The 15,166-nt window shown below is 48.8% G+C and overlaps 1 protein-coding gene across 2 annotated transcripts in view; it reads right to left on the bottom strand.

The window, feature by feature from the left end:
- MYZAP (myocardial zonula adherens protein) overlaps window positions 1-15,166 on the bottom strand; it is a gene marked incomplete at both ends in the record, with an annotated part of 100,230 nt that overhangs the window by 33,449 nt on the left and 51,615 nt on the right. For both annotated transcript variants that reach the window (XM_080690949.1, XM_080690950.1), the window contains one exon: window positions 14,123-14,228. In XM_080690949.1, the coding sequence (XP_080547075.1) occupies window positions 14,123-14,228 (106 nt within the window). The remainder of the gene's footprint in view (window positions 1-14,122; window positions 14,229-15,166) is intronic.

Raw genomic sequence — 15,166 nt, 5'->3', positions numbered from 1 at the left:
TGCAGTTATCCACACTCTGGGGAGGGAAACCGAGGCTCCAGGCTGTTCCTCATTGGCCCATCCTCTCGCCTGGATGTGGGCTCGGGGACTTGGGTCTGTCTGGCGCTGAGGCCCAGGCTCTTACCACCCACCTGCTGCAGAGGTCTGTATACTTCTGTCTTTCCTGGGGCAAAAGCTCGCACTGCGGCGCTGCCCAGGCGAGAAGCAGGGCTGGGAAGGCCTGCCTGCAGTCCTTTACCAAGGCTCTCAGCCCTGAAGCTTCGCTGCTCTTTTGCCCCTGACTTTAGAGGAGGCGGCTGGGATGGAGACGTGGGAGGCGGCTTGTTTATCCCTGTTTCCCTTGATGGAGGCAGTTTCACAGACAAACGTCGAACAGCAATACCCAGGGAAAAAACTATTTCAGAGTAATGTAATATATGCATATAAGGACCTGGCAAAAGCTAGGGCAGGTAGGTAGGTGTGTGTGTGTGTGTGTGTGTGTGTGTGTGTGTGTGTGTGTGTGTTGCTGGGGATTGATTGAACCCAGGGCCATTCTATCCCTGAGCTATACCCCCAGCCCTTTTTATTTATTTTTTTGGTTGGTTGTTTTGAGACAGGGTCTTGCTAGGTTGCTGAGAGAGAGTCTTGCCACATTGTCCTTGAACCTGTCATCCTTCTGTCTCAGCCTCCCAAGTGCTGGGATTACAGGCACGTACCGCCACACCCAGCTAAAAAAATGGTATTTTCAAAAATGTTCATGAGCCGGGCGTGGTGGCGCACGCTTGTAATCCCCGCGCTTGGGAGGCGGAGACAGGAGGATCGCGCAGGTTCGAAGCCAGCCGTGCTGGCGTAAGAGACCCTGTTTCAAAAATATAAAATAGGTCTGGGAGTGTAGCCCGGAGGAAGAAGGGCTTCCAGGAACCCCAGTACCACCAAAAAAAAAAAAAAAAAAAAAAAAATGTTCATGAATTTCAAGTTCCCTGGAATCGAGCCCTCCCCAGCACAGCGAGGCCCCTCTTCCCGCCCTCCCCTCCTGTCGCCCCGTGGCCCCGCCAGAGGCATAACTCTGAGACTCAGCTCGGACTGGGCAGCAGGGAGCCACTGGGGTGATGAGCAGAGTGGTCTCACCTCTGGTCACCACTCACCACTCACCACTCACCACTGGTCTCAACCTCCGTTTCCACCTCCTCGTCTCTCACACCCGTCTACAATCCAGGCACACCAGGTTCACGCCGCCGGGACTCACCTGTACTCGCTGGTCTTCCTGGTCCCCAGGTTTTTGTTTTTATTTTAACCACTCAATTCCTACTAGAAGAATTCAACCCATCCTGCAAGACCTGACCGAACAGTCCCTCCATCCTAAGCACCCTCCACCCACACAGGCTTGATCATGGGCACAGCGCTGGCGAGCACCCGGCACGTGCAGCTGGTCCTCACCCCACGTGTGACCCGTGGTGAAGACGCCACGTCCAGGTAGGCACAGAGGGGGAGCAAAGCCAGACTTCAGCGTCTCTGAGCCTGAAACGTCACCACCACATTGTCCAGCCTCTGTGCTCGCTGTACTCGCAGCTCAGAACTCGGCTGACATTCTGCCTCGAGACCGGAGTTTAGATGCCAGAAAGCCCTTTGAGAGCGGGAGCTCAGGCCCATTCTTGTACTCAGCTCACGAAAGGCGCTTCTTAAGTGCTTACCCACATCCAGCAGAGAAGAGATTCCTGTGCGCCCTACCTGGCTCCCCCTCACCCCCTTCCACCATGGTGGCCCAGGGCAGAGCGGTCCTCCAGACTTCAGCAGGAGGGTGGGAGGGTGGGGCTGCTCAAGGCCATGGCGCAGGGAAAGAGTCACAACTTGACAAGGTGACAGAGAAACCAGTGGGCAATGATGCTGGAGGAACAAGCTTCTCACGAGCCCCCCTCAAAAAGAATCTTTTGTAAAAGGAGTCCTAGTCATAGCATATCCGCAAAAAACCCACATGGATTACTCTGTATTTGTCCAACAAACATTTATTGAGCACCTAGTGTCTACCAGTCAGCGTTCCAGGTGCTAGGGATACAGGAATGAACACAACAGACAAAAGCTCTGCCCTCAAAGAGCTTACATCCCAGAGGGGGAAAGAGACAGCGAACCAAAAAGCAAGGACCTGGTCTACCAGATGACGCGTGCTACGAGAAAGACGGGGAGGGAGGGTGGAGAGACCCAGAGATGGAAAGATTGAGACCGAAAGGTGGACACAGAACTGTAGACCCACGACAGCACAAAAAGACTGACAACTTTAACACTGCCCAAATTGAAACGTTGTTTAATATGAGAACCATAAACAAGCTAACATCATTGGCTAGGACACAACATTTTTGATAAACAGTAAATATTGATGACATGTAGAGTTTATACAGATCAGCAGGAGAAAAAATAAACAACCTAACATAAAAATGAACAAAGGGGGTGAGTTGGGTGTGGTGGTCCACGCTTATAATCCTAGTACTGGGGAGGCTGAGACAGGAGGATCACTGTTTCGAAGGACAGCCTCCGCAACTTAGTGAGGCCCCGTTTCAAAATAAAAGTAAAGCAGAGCTGGGGGTGTGAATAGAGGGAGAATGGGCCTGGGTTCTATCCCCAGTACTATACACACAACACACAAAGGGTTGAGCACTGATTCATAGAGGAGGAGGCCTGGGTGGGCAGCAAGCTTGTGAAAAGTCATCAAGTCTACAATCTGTAATGAGTAGAGATCAGGCTGATGCAAATTAAAATTTAAACAGAGAGATGCTATTTCATAACTGGCACACAGAGCCTGGTGGTGGGCACTTGGGAAAAGCCACCCTCTCACCCAAAGGCACTGTGGTGTTTTGAAAGCTACCGGGCAGCGTCGAGCACTGAGGAGACCCCATCAACCCCGTCCCCGGCAGGCTCGCCCCAAGGTCCTTTTCAGTTAGAGAAGCATAGGGACATGTTTGGCATTGTTTGCAGAAGAAGAAAACTCTGGGAACAAACTAAATGTCTATGGGCAGGGTAAATAAATTACAATATATTCAAATAAAAGTATATCAGTCGCTTAAATAGAGAACTTAGAGCTACATGCAATAACATAAAAAATAAAACTAGGAAAAAGTGGCCCACACCTGCTTGTAATCTCAGCTTCTCAGGAGGCTGAAGCAGGAGGACCAAAAGTGTAAGGCCAGCCTGGGAGATTTAGCAAGACTATGTCTCAACATAAAATATAAAAGGCTGGAAGTACAGTCCAGCGGTACGATGCCACTGGGTTTAATCCCCGCTAGCACACAATGGCAAGTTGTAAAGTATGTACAGTAAAGTTTATTTTCTATATTATAAGTTAAAATTTGTGCAAATTTTCAACACAAAATAAGACGTATACTAGTAATAGACCGATAGCTCTGCAGTTCAAACATGGAAACCTGTCCTGGATGAAGGCTGGCCTGCCTCGGAAGATCACGGGAGGACAGGGGAGGGAAGAGGAGACCTGGGCAAGAATAAAAAGTCAACCTCATCTTGATCTAATGTTTTATTTTATGTAAAAAAGTCAGAAACAAAAACACACTGAAAAGTCATCATTTGTTAATACTAGAGGAGGGTACATCAAATTCTGTTTTTATTACCTCTAATTGTCTAGATTTATCATTTTTTCTAATAAAAAAGTGAGAAGAAAAGAACAAAGTCTGGTTTTGGAACCAAAGATCTGGAGGTGGACTCCAGCACCGCCATTTTTGCTGAGAGACTACTCATTTCTTAAGACTCAAAGCCTCAGTTTCGTATACTTCCACAACTGAACAATACTTCCTCCCATAGGTTAACGTGCGCCTGTGAGGCCCGTGTGCGCAGCCTTGAAATGAGAGCCACATTCAACACCTGGCGGGGACCTGGGACGCAAGCTGCTGAGCCTCTCAGACTTTCTAGGGACAGAAACTGGGCAGCTGGGTCTCAGAGAAATAGTTCAAAGCAAATTAGAAACAATTCAAAAAAGAGAACGTGGGTTCGGCCCCATTTACAAGGAAAAGGTTTTCTTCCTAGAAGACAATTGGTACCATAAAAACCTTAGGCATTACCGTCACCAAAGGCACCTGCCATTGCTCTTTCTAGAATATACAGGGAACAAAGGCAGACGGGATTGTGCTCTTTCAGAGACCTTCTAAAAGCTTCTCATTTGGGATAAAAAAAAAATTCAGGTTTAAAAATAAAGAAGAAACAAAAAACCCTGCTAAACACTAGAATATAAAAAATAACATTTTCACTTACTATAAGTAAATTTGCCTCAAACATTGGAGGAGCGCCTCCTATGGGCGAGGACGTTGCGGCCAGGAGACGAGATGCCGCCTTAGGAATCAAATCCCAAGCCAGTTGTGGGGCCACTCCTGTATCCCCAGTACCTGGGATCACAGGTTTAACCTGCCCTCAGCAACTTAAGAGGGACCCTCAGCAGGCCAGCAAGACCTTGGTTCAAAATAAAAAGGGCTTGGGGTGCTGCTCAGGGGTAGAATGTCCCTGATTTCAACCCCCAGTACTAAAAAAAAAATTTTTTTTTTTTAAAAGCTAAGGGTCAGTGGAGAGGAGGGCAGAGGAGGACCGAGGGGGCAAGTGGTGGGCAGGGTTTGAACAAGTGGTGGGCAGGGTTTGAACAGGTTTGACAGACAGCAAGTCAAGTCCACACTCTACCACAGTCTAGGCAGGGGAGAAGTGAGTGTGGGGGCGCCAGCAAAGACAGCCAGGCAGTGGGTGATGCAGGGCCTGTGAAGCGAGGAACCAGGCTCAGAGAATCTCCCATTAGCCTGGGCCAGAACCAGGGCTGGAGGAAGGAGCAGAGGTGCTGGGACATGGTACCCGGAGGTCCTCGGCGGTGGCAGAGGTGCTCTGGCATCTCACATCCCTCTACCAGACACGGCTTTCTGCCTCCCGCACTGTCTATAGCCCAGAGAGAGAAGGTACTTGAGAGCCAGGTAGAACCAGCCGCCTGGGAGATCCGGGGTCCTCCACTTCCCCCGAGGGTCTTAGCTTTCATTCCCTTAATTCAGATGATTTGACATTTGGATACTGGGTGATGAATCTCTTCTACTAGAACAAATGCCAGAGACTTTTCCACCAGGGCCTTAGAAAAGCCTTAGAGAAGTAAAAGGATCCCAAGACACAGCCTCAGGCTAGGCTGAGGTCTAGATGAGCGGAGCGAGCTGCAGGCTCAGCCGATCCTGCAGGTGTCCGGGTGCGCAGAGGAGCGTGCGGATCTGCGTTTGGGAGGAGCACCGTGCACCGTGAGCTAGCGAGAGTCCAGCTAGGAAGGTGACGATTTCACCTGCGCCCGCCCCAGTCTCTCTCCATTTACGCTGTACAGATGCAGCAGAACGGAAAAACAGGGACAGATGTCGACAAGAAGCCATCTACACACCCACTCTGCCACGGAGAAGAAGCAGCCACCTCAGAGGGACAGCGGGCCTGCCCATCAACCCTCCACCAGCCCGGTCTCCTAGCACCCTCAACCAAGACCGCCACCGGCTTCCCGCAGCCCTGAAGTTCTCCTGACACGCCGACATCTGCGGCGGTCAAGAAAGACCTCCACTGAAGTAAAGTCTACACAAATATGTGTCTCGTCCACGTATCCTGGGCGAAGGCACTTCTCTTTCCATCAGGCACGAAGCCTCTTCGTCTCCGCGTGATGCCTGCTGAGCTATGTATCCCGGCAAAGCTAACATTGGCAGAGGCAAAGCAAGCTTTTCTTTAGCAAACAAACCAAGAGTGCCGGCGGTGAGTGGCTGTGGACCACTCACAAGGGACCCCGAGGCCCTCCCGGCACAGTTGAGCTGCTTCTTTATTTCCTGGGGTGTGATCTGGAGGAGTCCCCCTCCAGAGTACCGCAGCCCAAGCTCTCCTTCCAGCTCCTCGGCAGCTTTTCCATAGGAAAGAATTCATTTTCCAACACCTCAGGCCAGTCTCCACCTGGCACTTTCTGAGTTATTTTTAGTAGTCTTTGCAGTCCTTTCTTTGATAGCTAAGAACCCAAGTTTCTAAAAATACTCTGGATCTTGGCGTTCTCCTGGTCCTGCAAGTGCACCAGCTGAAGTTAGGTGTGCGGCCGTTCTCCCAGTGAGGGCCCCACACTGTCCTCTCAATAGCGTGTCCTTTCCCGCTGTTCCTGGGTCCTCACAGATAAACACCACCTCTTCCCGCAGAGAGCGAGCGGCTGTTGTTCTAATCAGGAACAGCAAAAGCAGCGATTCCACTAGAGCAGCCAGCCTCCCACGTCTTCACCGTCCGAAGAGTCGGAGGCTAAATCTGGAGAAGAGCTCGTGGGACAGGATCTGCCGACAGTCAAGTCAGTGGGTTAGGGTGGCCAGCGCTGCGCTCCTCCCAGCCCGCCACGGAAATGCTCAGAACCTTCTAGACCTGGGGCGTCTGGCCCCAGCGTGCTTTCGTGTGTTACCCGCACAACAGTCTTTGAATTAGCTTTGTCCCAGCAAATGGACAAACCATTTAAAATGGAAGATTCTTGGGTGGAAAGAATTTAAAGCTTTTAAATTGCTTTCTATGTCAATATTCTACTCAAGAGTCTGGTGGCTAAGCCAGAGAGCAGCGCAGAGCACAGAAGGGAAGACAGAACAGAGCCCAAAGGTCCAAGTGGCCCCAAGACTCCCTCAGGGAAAAAGCGCAGCCTGCGCCAGCGCTTCCATCAGCAGTCACCTCTAGGCATCCGTGGCAGGAACCCATTCATTAGTAATAATAACAGCAGCTGGTATTTGTTGAGTATTCCCTATTTTCCAATTAGTATGCTAAATATTTTTATTGTATATGATCTCATTTAACTCTTACGAAAACACCCTCTCGGGTGGATACTCTTATTAATTCCATTTTTTCTTCTATAGTACAGGAGATTGAACCCAGAGGCCTCTTACCTCTGAGATACATCCCTAGCTTCCCCATTTTTGTTTATTTTTGTTTTGAAACAAGGTCTCCCAAGGTTGCTGAGAATCTCACTAAGTTGCTGAGATTAAACTGTCTCAGCCTCCCAAGTACTAGGATTACAGGCATGTGCCTCCACACCCAATTTATTAATCCCACTTTATAGACAAAGAAATGAATAACTTTCCAAAGAAGCCACAACTAGTAAATGTAGCTCTAATTTTTTTTTTTTCTGTGTGTGTGTTGCTAGGGATTAAACCCAGAGGTATTGTATCTCTGAGCTACACCCCCAGCCCTAGTTTTTTTTTTTTTTTTAAATCAGGGGCTTGATAAATTGCTGAGGCTAGCCTTGAACCTCTCCTGTCTCAGACTCCCAAGTCCTTGATTACCCCGGCCTGCAGTGATTACCACACCCAGCTCAGCTCTGTCTACTTTTATAGTCCATGCTCACTGGACTTTTTTGGGCCACCTTTCATTGTATGCCTGAAAGGTTTGTAATACCAGGAGGTACATGCACACTCAGGGCCTGCGGGGTGAGTTCACACAGAGAGCAGAGGCCCTGTTTTGTCAACAGGCCAAAGAGCAAGAAACTCAAAACTTCCACTCTCTGAAGAGCATCGTCTCTCCCAACCCAGTGTGTTTCCCCAAAGATCCATCACCTAGGACATGGGCATCATCACTCTGAAAAGAGCTGAGATGAAGCAAACACCTTGCAAGCCATCCACTAGGGAGGGCTGGCTCTGCACTGTCCTGACTAGAGGTGCTCACTTACACTACCATTTCACCAGGACATCTGGTCTCTTTCTAAGGAGGTGCAGTGGCCAAGTGTGAGCTCTTCTGTGCAGACAGAAGTGGAGAGTTTAAACCAGGGTGAAAGCAGACACGTGCCTGCCTGACCAGTGGGAAGAACCAGGAGAACCACAGTCTCTGTGTTAGTGGTAGGTTCTCCGCTTTTAAGGCCTTTAGGGGGATGGGATTCTGCCTTTAAGCCTCTGTTTAACAACCGCACCTCCTGTTCCTCAGTAGCATCTTCCCTCTAAATGGACCTGGATGGCCTCTGGAAAAGCTCGTGGTCTGGATAGCCCCAGACCACTGCCAGGACCCGGGCCATCTGTGAGTTGGCCCAGCTTTCTCACTTCTGTGCCCCTTCCCTGGTTCCTGGTCCCCGGGCTTCCTTGCTACTCAAGCCCACAAGCAGCTTCCCTCTGCAGTGCAGGAGCTTTCAAGAGAGGCTGGCTGAATACAGGAATAACACAAATCCCAGCAAGGACAGCCCGCCACTGCTCTGAGAACAGTCGGAGGCACCAGTGTCCATCCTGGCTGCATGCCGGAGTCCCTGTGGAGTTACAAAAAGCCGCCCTAAACCAGGCATGGTGGCGCACGCTTGTAATCCCAGCATTCATTCAGGAGGCTGAGACAGGAGGATTGTGGTTCCCGGACAGCCTCAGCTACTCAGTGAGGCTCTCCGCAACTTAGTGAGACCCTGTTTTAAAATAAAGAATAAAAAATAGGACAGGGGATGTAGGTCGGAGGTCAAATGCCCCTGGGTTCCATCCTCAGACCTTCAAAAAAAAAAAAAAGCAGCCCTGAAAAGCCGGTGCTCAGTCTCCTCCCGTTCCCACCGCCGCCCAGGCGTTGTCTGTAAAGCTCCCAGGTGATTTCCAAGGTGCAGCAGGGTGGAGAAGCACTAATGACAAAATCATTTCTTTGAGCTGCTGTACTTATTAAACATCTAAGTTATAAAGGGGGCTACCATTGGCTTCTGCAAAAGAAATCTAAAGATATAACACCGAGGGGATCAGAAGAAAGACATGATAATGGGAGGATGCTACCGGCTGAACTGAGCACCACCACTGCCTGCTGGCAAAATGCACACGCACCCTTCTAGAGGGCAAAGGGGACTTTGGTTTTCCTATCGATGCTGTCTACGTGGCTGGAGCTTTGGGTGCCCACGGAAAGCAGTGGCCACAGCAGCCGTGAATGCCTGCGGGTCGAGGAGGCACCAGAAGACACTGTGGCCCTGGGGCCCTCCCAGCCTTCCCCTCGCCCCAGACACCTTGCAGAATACCAGGAAAGAATCTCCCATCTTGGTACTAGGCTTACATCCTTACAGTTAGGGCTTAACGAACCCAAAGTACCAAAGAACACACAGCCCCCCTGAGGTGAGGGAGGAGAGATGCAGGCCACAGGTCTAAGGCTTTGTGGTCCAAGGATGCAGCTCTAGGGCAAGGGTGACCTTGACCCCCACGGCACCAGATGCCAAGCTGCAGGCGGGCACAGCTGCATGGCGCCAGGGCGCGGGCCCCGCCCTCAGCCGGCCCAGGACCGGCCCATGAGTGTGGATGAGTGAGTGGGTTTCTCCTCAAGTCCGCTTTCTCACTTCCTTGGCATTTCTCTATATTTTCTGACAAACCCTGAAAACCCTAAAAGGGCACATACAGGGCTCTTATTGTAGTTGTTTTATATTTTTGTCAAAGCCAGAACCAGCTGGCAGGACTAGTGAAGGGAGGGAGACAGCCAGTCCCTGTGGTTCAAGCCAAAACGACTTCATTCAGTAGAAAGATCTAGACTAGTGGGGTCTTTGGTCCCACAGTTCTAGACTAGTGGAGTCTTTGGTCCCGCAGATCTAGACTAGTGGGGTCTTTGGTCCTGCAGATCTAGACTACTGGGGTCTTTGGTCCCGCAGATTTTCAAAAGACATTTTGCAAGGCTTTTTTTAATTTTTGTGTGTGTGGCCCTGAGGACTGAACATGGGGCATTCTAGCTCCAGTACACCTCCAGCCCTTTTGTTCTGAAGCAGGTTCTTGCTAGTTGCTGACAGTATTGCTAGGCGGCTGAGGCTGGCCTCCAACCTGGGATTTTCCTCCTGGGGACCTGGGAACCCAGCCTCCTACATCCTGGGATTGCAGGCATGCCCACCGTGCCCACCTCGCGCCCTTTTTAAATGACCCTGACCCCACATATGTAATGATCCTACATTCCAAAGAGCCACTGCCCCGTGAGCCATTCTTACAAAGCACAAGTCCTCACCATCCCACACAATGGAAGGAAAGTCACTGTGGAACTAAGGACTGCATGGTCTGGGCCGTTCACTTTTATTTAGTTTACTATTGTAATTACTATTATAAAATAATAATCTACTGAGGTGGGGAAAATATAATGCTTAACAGAGAAGGTTTCCAAGAGCCTCAGTAGTAATACTTGGGCGTTTTGAGCTAAAAAGAAAAGTCCATCATTTTAATAGCTTAAGTTTCTTCACAGAGACTGACCAAATGACATCAATAGCTGATGAACACAGGGCTGTTACCCATGGTGAGGGCGGCTCGCCATGCAGACCAGTTCTCAGAAGCAACGTTATCGCCAACATCTGGCGCACTTAAGGGCTGCGTCTACTCTAGTTCACCTGTGTGGTGCACCCTCTCTCTGGATGACAGATGCTCACAGACAAAAATACACTTCTCTGCTAAAGCCAGAGTCCAAGATTTCTCAGTGACCAATTCAGGAGTCTGGATTTTTCAAATTTTGATACAAGTGATCTGGAACGATGTAGTTATGACTTTGCTCGTTAAACAAAGTTATAATGATGTGACAATAAAATCATAAAAGGCACATCATACTAAACAAAGAATTTTTTGGGGGGGGGGGCTAAAGGGTTGAACCCCGGGGCATCCTGCCTCTGAGCTACACTCCAGCCCTAACTTATTTTTTATTTGTAAACAAGTCTCACTAAACTGCCCAGGCTGGCCTGAAACCTGTAATCCTCCCATCTGAGCCTCCTAAGGACTGTGGCACCAGGCTCAGCAACAGGACTTCTTTATATAAAGTTCCCAGATGTCCTTAACACAGCCTCCTAGGTACAGAACACAGAATTCTGGAGGAGCAGAAGAGCACACCCAGCTCAGCTCCATGCTCCATGAGGAATGTGCCCTTAATAGAGAGCTAGATAGGGAAGCCCATTTCCCAAATATTTTTCCATAGTTTGAATAGAGAGGTGAAATTTTCCTCTTTGAAAGTGCCACCCAGTGGTTCTGGCCTGGCTCTGCATCTGGATGCAGAGCAAACATATTCCCTCTTTAAAAGAGCACTGCTAGGGGGCTGCTTCGGCTCTCCCGCCCAGCCCTCCACCTCCCGAGTCCCTCCAGCTCCAGCTCCTTCCGCTGGGTCCTGCTCTTCTGAATGTGTTCATTGGTCAAAGTCCCTTTTCCTGTTCCTAACGTAAAAAAGTATTCTCAAAAACGACTACAACAATAGAGCTTTTTCAAACCATCTTTTAGTTGTGGAAGTTAACATGGTATATTGGACAAACACAATAATTTTTAACTACTTGATGCTGATATTTTATTTACTTATTTATTTATTTTGGTGGTAGTGGGGATGGAACCCTTCTACCTCCGGGCTACACTCCCAGACACCTACTTTTTGTATTTTTATTTGGAAACAGGGTCTCTTAAGCCAGCCAGGCTGGCTTTGAACCTGCGCGATCCTCCTGTCTCTGCCTCCCAGGCATGGGGATTACAAGCGTGAGCCACCACGCCCGGCTGATATTTTAAATTCATACTAAAAAGCCCGTTTTTCTTTTTGGTCTCCTTTCACTGTTAAAACCCATTCGGCCCCTAGGTGGCGCTAACTGACGGAGCCATCCTGACTGCATCCTCAAAAGTCAGACAAGTTTGTTCAGGAGGTAGGAAGAGAAAGCAAGGCACAGATATTGATCTTGATACACTTTCCTATTCATACACACGCCTCCCCCACATGGCCAGCCCTCTATATCCACGGGTTTCACGTCTGAATTCAACCAGCCTCGGATTGAAAATGCTTGGGAAAAAACGAAAATGGCATCCGTACTGAACATATACAGACTATTTTTCTTGTCATTATTTCTTAAATAATACAAGATGGCAACTTTTTACATAGTGTTTCTATTGAATTAGGTATTATAAATAATCCAGAGGTGATTTAAAGTGCATGGGAGGACAGCATAGGTTATATGCAAAAACTATGATGGTTTTTAATTTGTTTTATTTTGTTTTTCCGGTACTGGGGATAGAACCCAGGGGCATTCTATCTCTGAGCTACACCTCGAGCCCTATTTTTTATTCTTTATTTTGAAACAGGGTCTCACTGAGTTACAAAAGGCTTCACTAAGTAGCTGAGGCTGTCTGCAAACTGCGATCCTCCTGTCTCAGCCTCCTGAATGCTAGGACTACAAGCGTGTGCTGCCACACCCGGCTCTATCCTGGGTTTGTATGTGCGTGTGTGATACTGGGAATTGAACCCAGGGGCATTCTACCTTCAAGGCACACTCCTAGCCAATTTTTTTTTGTTTTGAAACAGGGTCTTGCTAAGTTGTCTCAGACTCCCAAGTACTGGGATTACAGATGTGTGCCATCATGGTTGGCACTATGCCGTTTTATATAAAGGGCTGGAGCATCCAAGGATTTAGGTATTGTTGGGGGTTCTAGAACCAAATGCCTCAGATACTGAGAAGTGTGTGTGTGTGTGTGTGTGTGTGTGTGTGTGTGTGTGTTGCCCACTTCCTTAACAATGGTACATTCATTATAATTCAGAAGTGGGTTATAAAACAATGATTTTGTTTTGTATTAGGGATATAACCCAGGGGCATTCAACCTCCAAACTATATCCTCAGCTTCCCCTTTTTTTAATCTTTAATTTTGAAACATTAAGTTGCTAAAGCTGGCCTCAAACCTGCAATCCTCCTGTCTCAGCTTCCCAAGTACTGGGATTACAGGTGTGCATCACAATGCCTGGATGAGAATTCTACACCTCTTTGAAAGTATCTTTTAGATAGTGTCTCCAATTCTGGTACCAGTCTTCAACCCTTACAGATAAAGGCTTAACTGAATGAAGAGGACAAGGAGAACAGAGCACAGTCCCTTGCAGGTAGGGGAGAGACGTAGGGCCCCACAGCTAGAGAGGCCCATGGGGAAAAGAAGAGATCACCTTTGCCCCAGACGTCAAGCGTGAGAATTTCAGAAACAGAAGTATGCTCTCACAGCCAAGGCTCACTGGGTGTTAACTGCGACGAAGTGATGCTTCCGCCTTGGGAAACATTCCTGACATCTGCCTGGGGCCGAGGATGGATGGTCTCCCACCACTGTGGCCCGCCTGGCCCCAGCCTGTACAGAGTGTGGGAAGTACAGCCTGGCTCCTCCTGGGCCTGTGCTATTCCACTGTGCCCCAGACACTTGGAGTGAAAGCCGATACAAGATGTATGATCAAAACAGTAGGCCTGGACAAGATCGTATCTAATGTGTATGTGCAGCCTATATCAAAAAGTGGCCTGTCCACCCTCACGATTCCCTCACTTAACCTCGCCACACTAACATCCCAACATTTTATGGATTCATGAAGTAGATATGCTATGAATCTCTCATCTGTCTTATTATGAATTATTAGAAGTAGATATACTTTTGATGGTAATAATTCATAAATAAAGTGGATTTTTTTAGAGTGGTCCTTAGTATAAGGGAAATATTCTTTAGTTTTTCACTGCCAGCCAAATACTTAACTAAATTGACTTTTTTTTCCTTTGCAATTTAGAGAATTAGACCCAAGAGAATTCATATAATCCCAATTGTGCTGTTCTTTACCTAACAGATTTTTCTATAGGTATATCTAATCAAGCATGAAAGAAAGCCACCCACGGTAACATGCGGTAGGCTGTTAGCACAGCGTAGACTCTTCTACTGGGCATCAGCAAGAGGCAGGGTGGGCAAGGGAGGGCGCCTGCAGGGCTAAAGAAAGCTTTTTTCCTCTTAGGGAAATACAAGTATTTGACTTACCTGCTTTTTACATTTAGAAAAAAATGGAACAGTAAAGTAACCCTAGAGGGATAAATGTGTGACTTCTTTTCATGTTACAGAGATGGCCAAGGCACGAAAGGATGAGGAAGGAGAAAAGAGAGAAGGAGACAAGGACGGAAAGCTGCACCAGGAGATGGAGGCAGGCGGCAGGCCTGGGGGCCCGGGAGCCCCGAGCCCGTCCACTCCTCCCCCAGCTGCCCTCCCTCAGCCAGGCTCCACACACATCGCTTGGAGAGTGGCTGCACCTCACGGCCCTCTGGGTTGCAATGCTTGGTTGGAGAAAGGCCTCCTTTACAGAGATACTCACTTGGTGGTCCACACCACCCGCAAGAAAAACCCTGTGGGGCCAAGAAGGCAGTGGCCTAGGCAAGGTCACCCGTAAGCCATAGCCCTGCACCCGAGGCCCCCCAGATGCTCACCTCCTCAACCATCTGCTTGACTTTCTTCTGCTGGCAATGCACCATGTCATCCAGATGCCGGATGCGCTCGCGGAGGCTGGCCGAGGCCTCCTCCAGCTGCTGGTACCTGCACAAGGGAAAGGCAGCTGAGTCCAAATCAAAACATACACAGCACACAGAAAGCCACTGCTCCGCAAACACGTTGCCGACAGGACGCGCGCACTCCAGGCTCACCTCCTACTGTGTGCAGCCCACCTGACTGCCCTGATACAGGACTCTCCAGGTGTAACAGATCAGGACAACTACTCTACTTTCCAGGAATGGAGAGAAAATTTTTTTCTCCACTTACAGATATGATAACCCCCTCTCCCTTTGGGGTTAATAAGATTGGAACATCCAGTTGGTTGCCTTGATTTTGAGAACAGATTAAAAAGTCTAACAACACAACAAATTATGTGAAACCACATGGCAGTGTCTGGAAAGTCTGGAATGAGAGTTGCCTCATTTATTTGTGAATGAACCGGGAACAAGATGAAAGACCTGTGCAGCTCGGCATGGTGGCACACACTTATAATCCCAGTACGTGGGAGGCTGAGACGGGAGAATGGCAGGTTCTCAGCCAGCCTCAGCTACTTAGTGAGGCCCTCTGCAACTTAGTGAGACCCTATTACAAAAAAAAGGGTAAAAAATCAGGCTGGGGGGTGTAGCTAGGAGGTAAAATGTCTCTGGGAAGAAGGAAGGAGGAAGAAAGAAGAAGAGGAAGAGGAAGAGGAAGGGGAAGGGGAAGGAGAAGAAGAAGAAGAAGAAGAAGAAGAAGAAGAAGAAGAAGAAGAAGAAGAAGAAGAAGAAGAAGAAGAAGAAGAAGCTGCTTTTGTGCATGGAAGAAGAGTGACAGATCCTGCTATCACTGGATTCCAGGCTATACTGATGATATCGCCAAACATTTCATTCTTTTATTATAAAACAGCACCGAATATTCTCTGGCTTTGCTTGGTTCAAAGAAACCAGAATCCTGTGGCCCACCAGAGTGGATGAAGGGTCCGATGGTCTAGGCACCACCTCCCA

The sequence above is a fragment of the Muscardinus avellanarius genome, assembly GCF_963383645.1.
Source record: "Muscardinus avellanarius genome assembly, chromosome: 3".
NCBI lineage: Eukaryota > Metazoa > Chordata > Mammalia > Rodentia > Gliridae > Muscardinus > Muscardinus avellanarius.
This window is presented reverse-complemented; position numbering and strand designations above follow the sequence as displayed.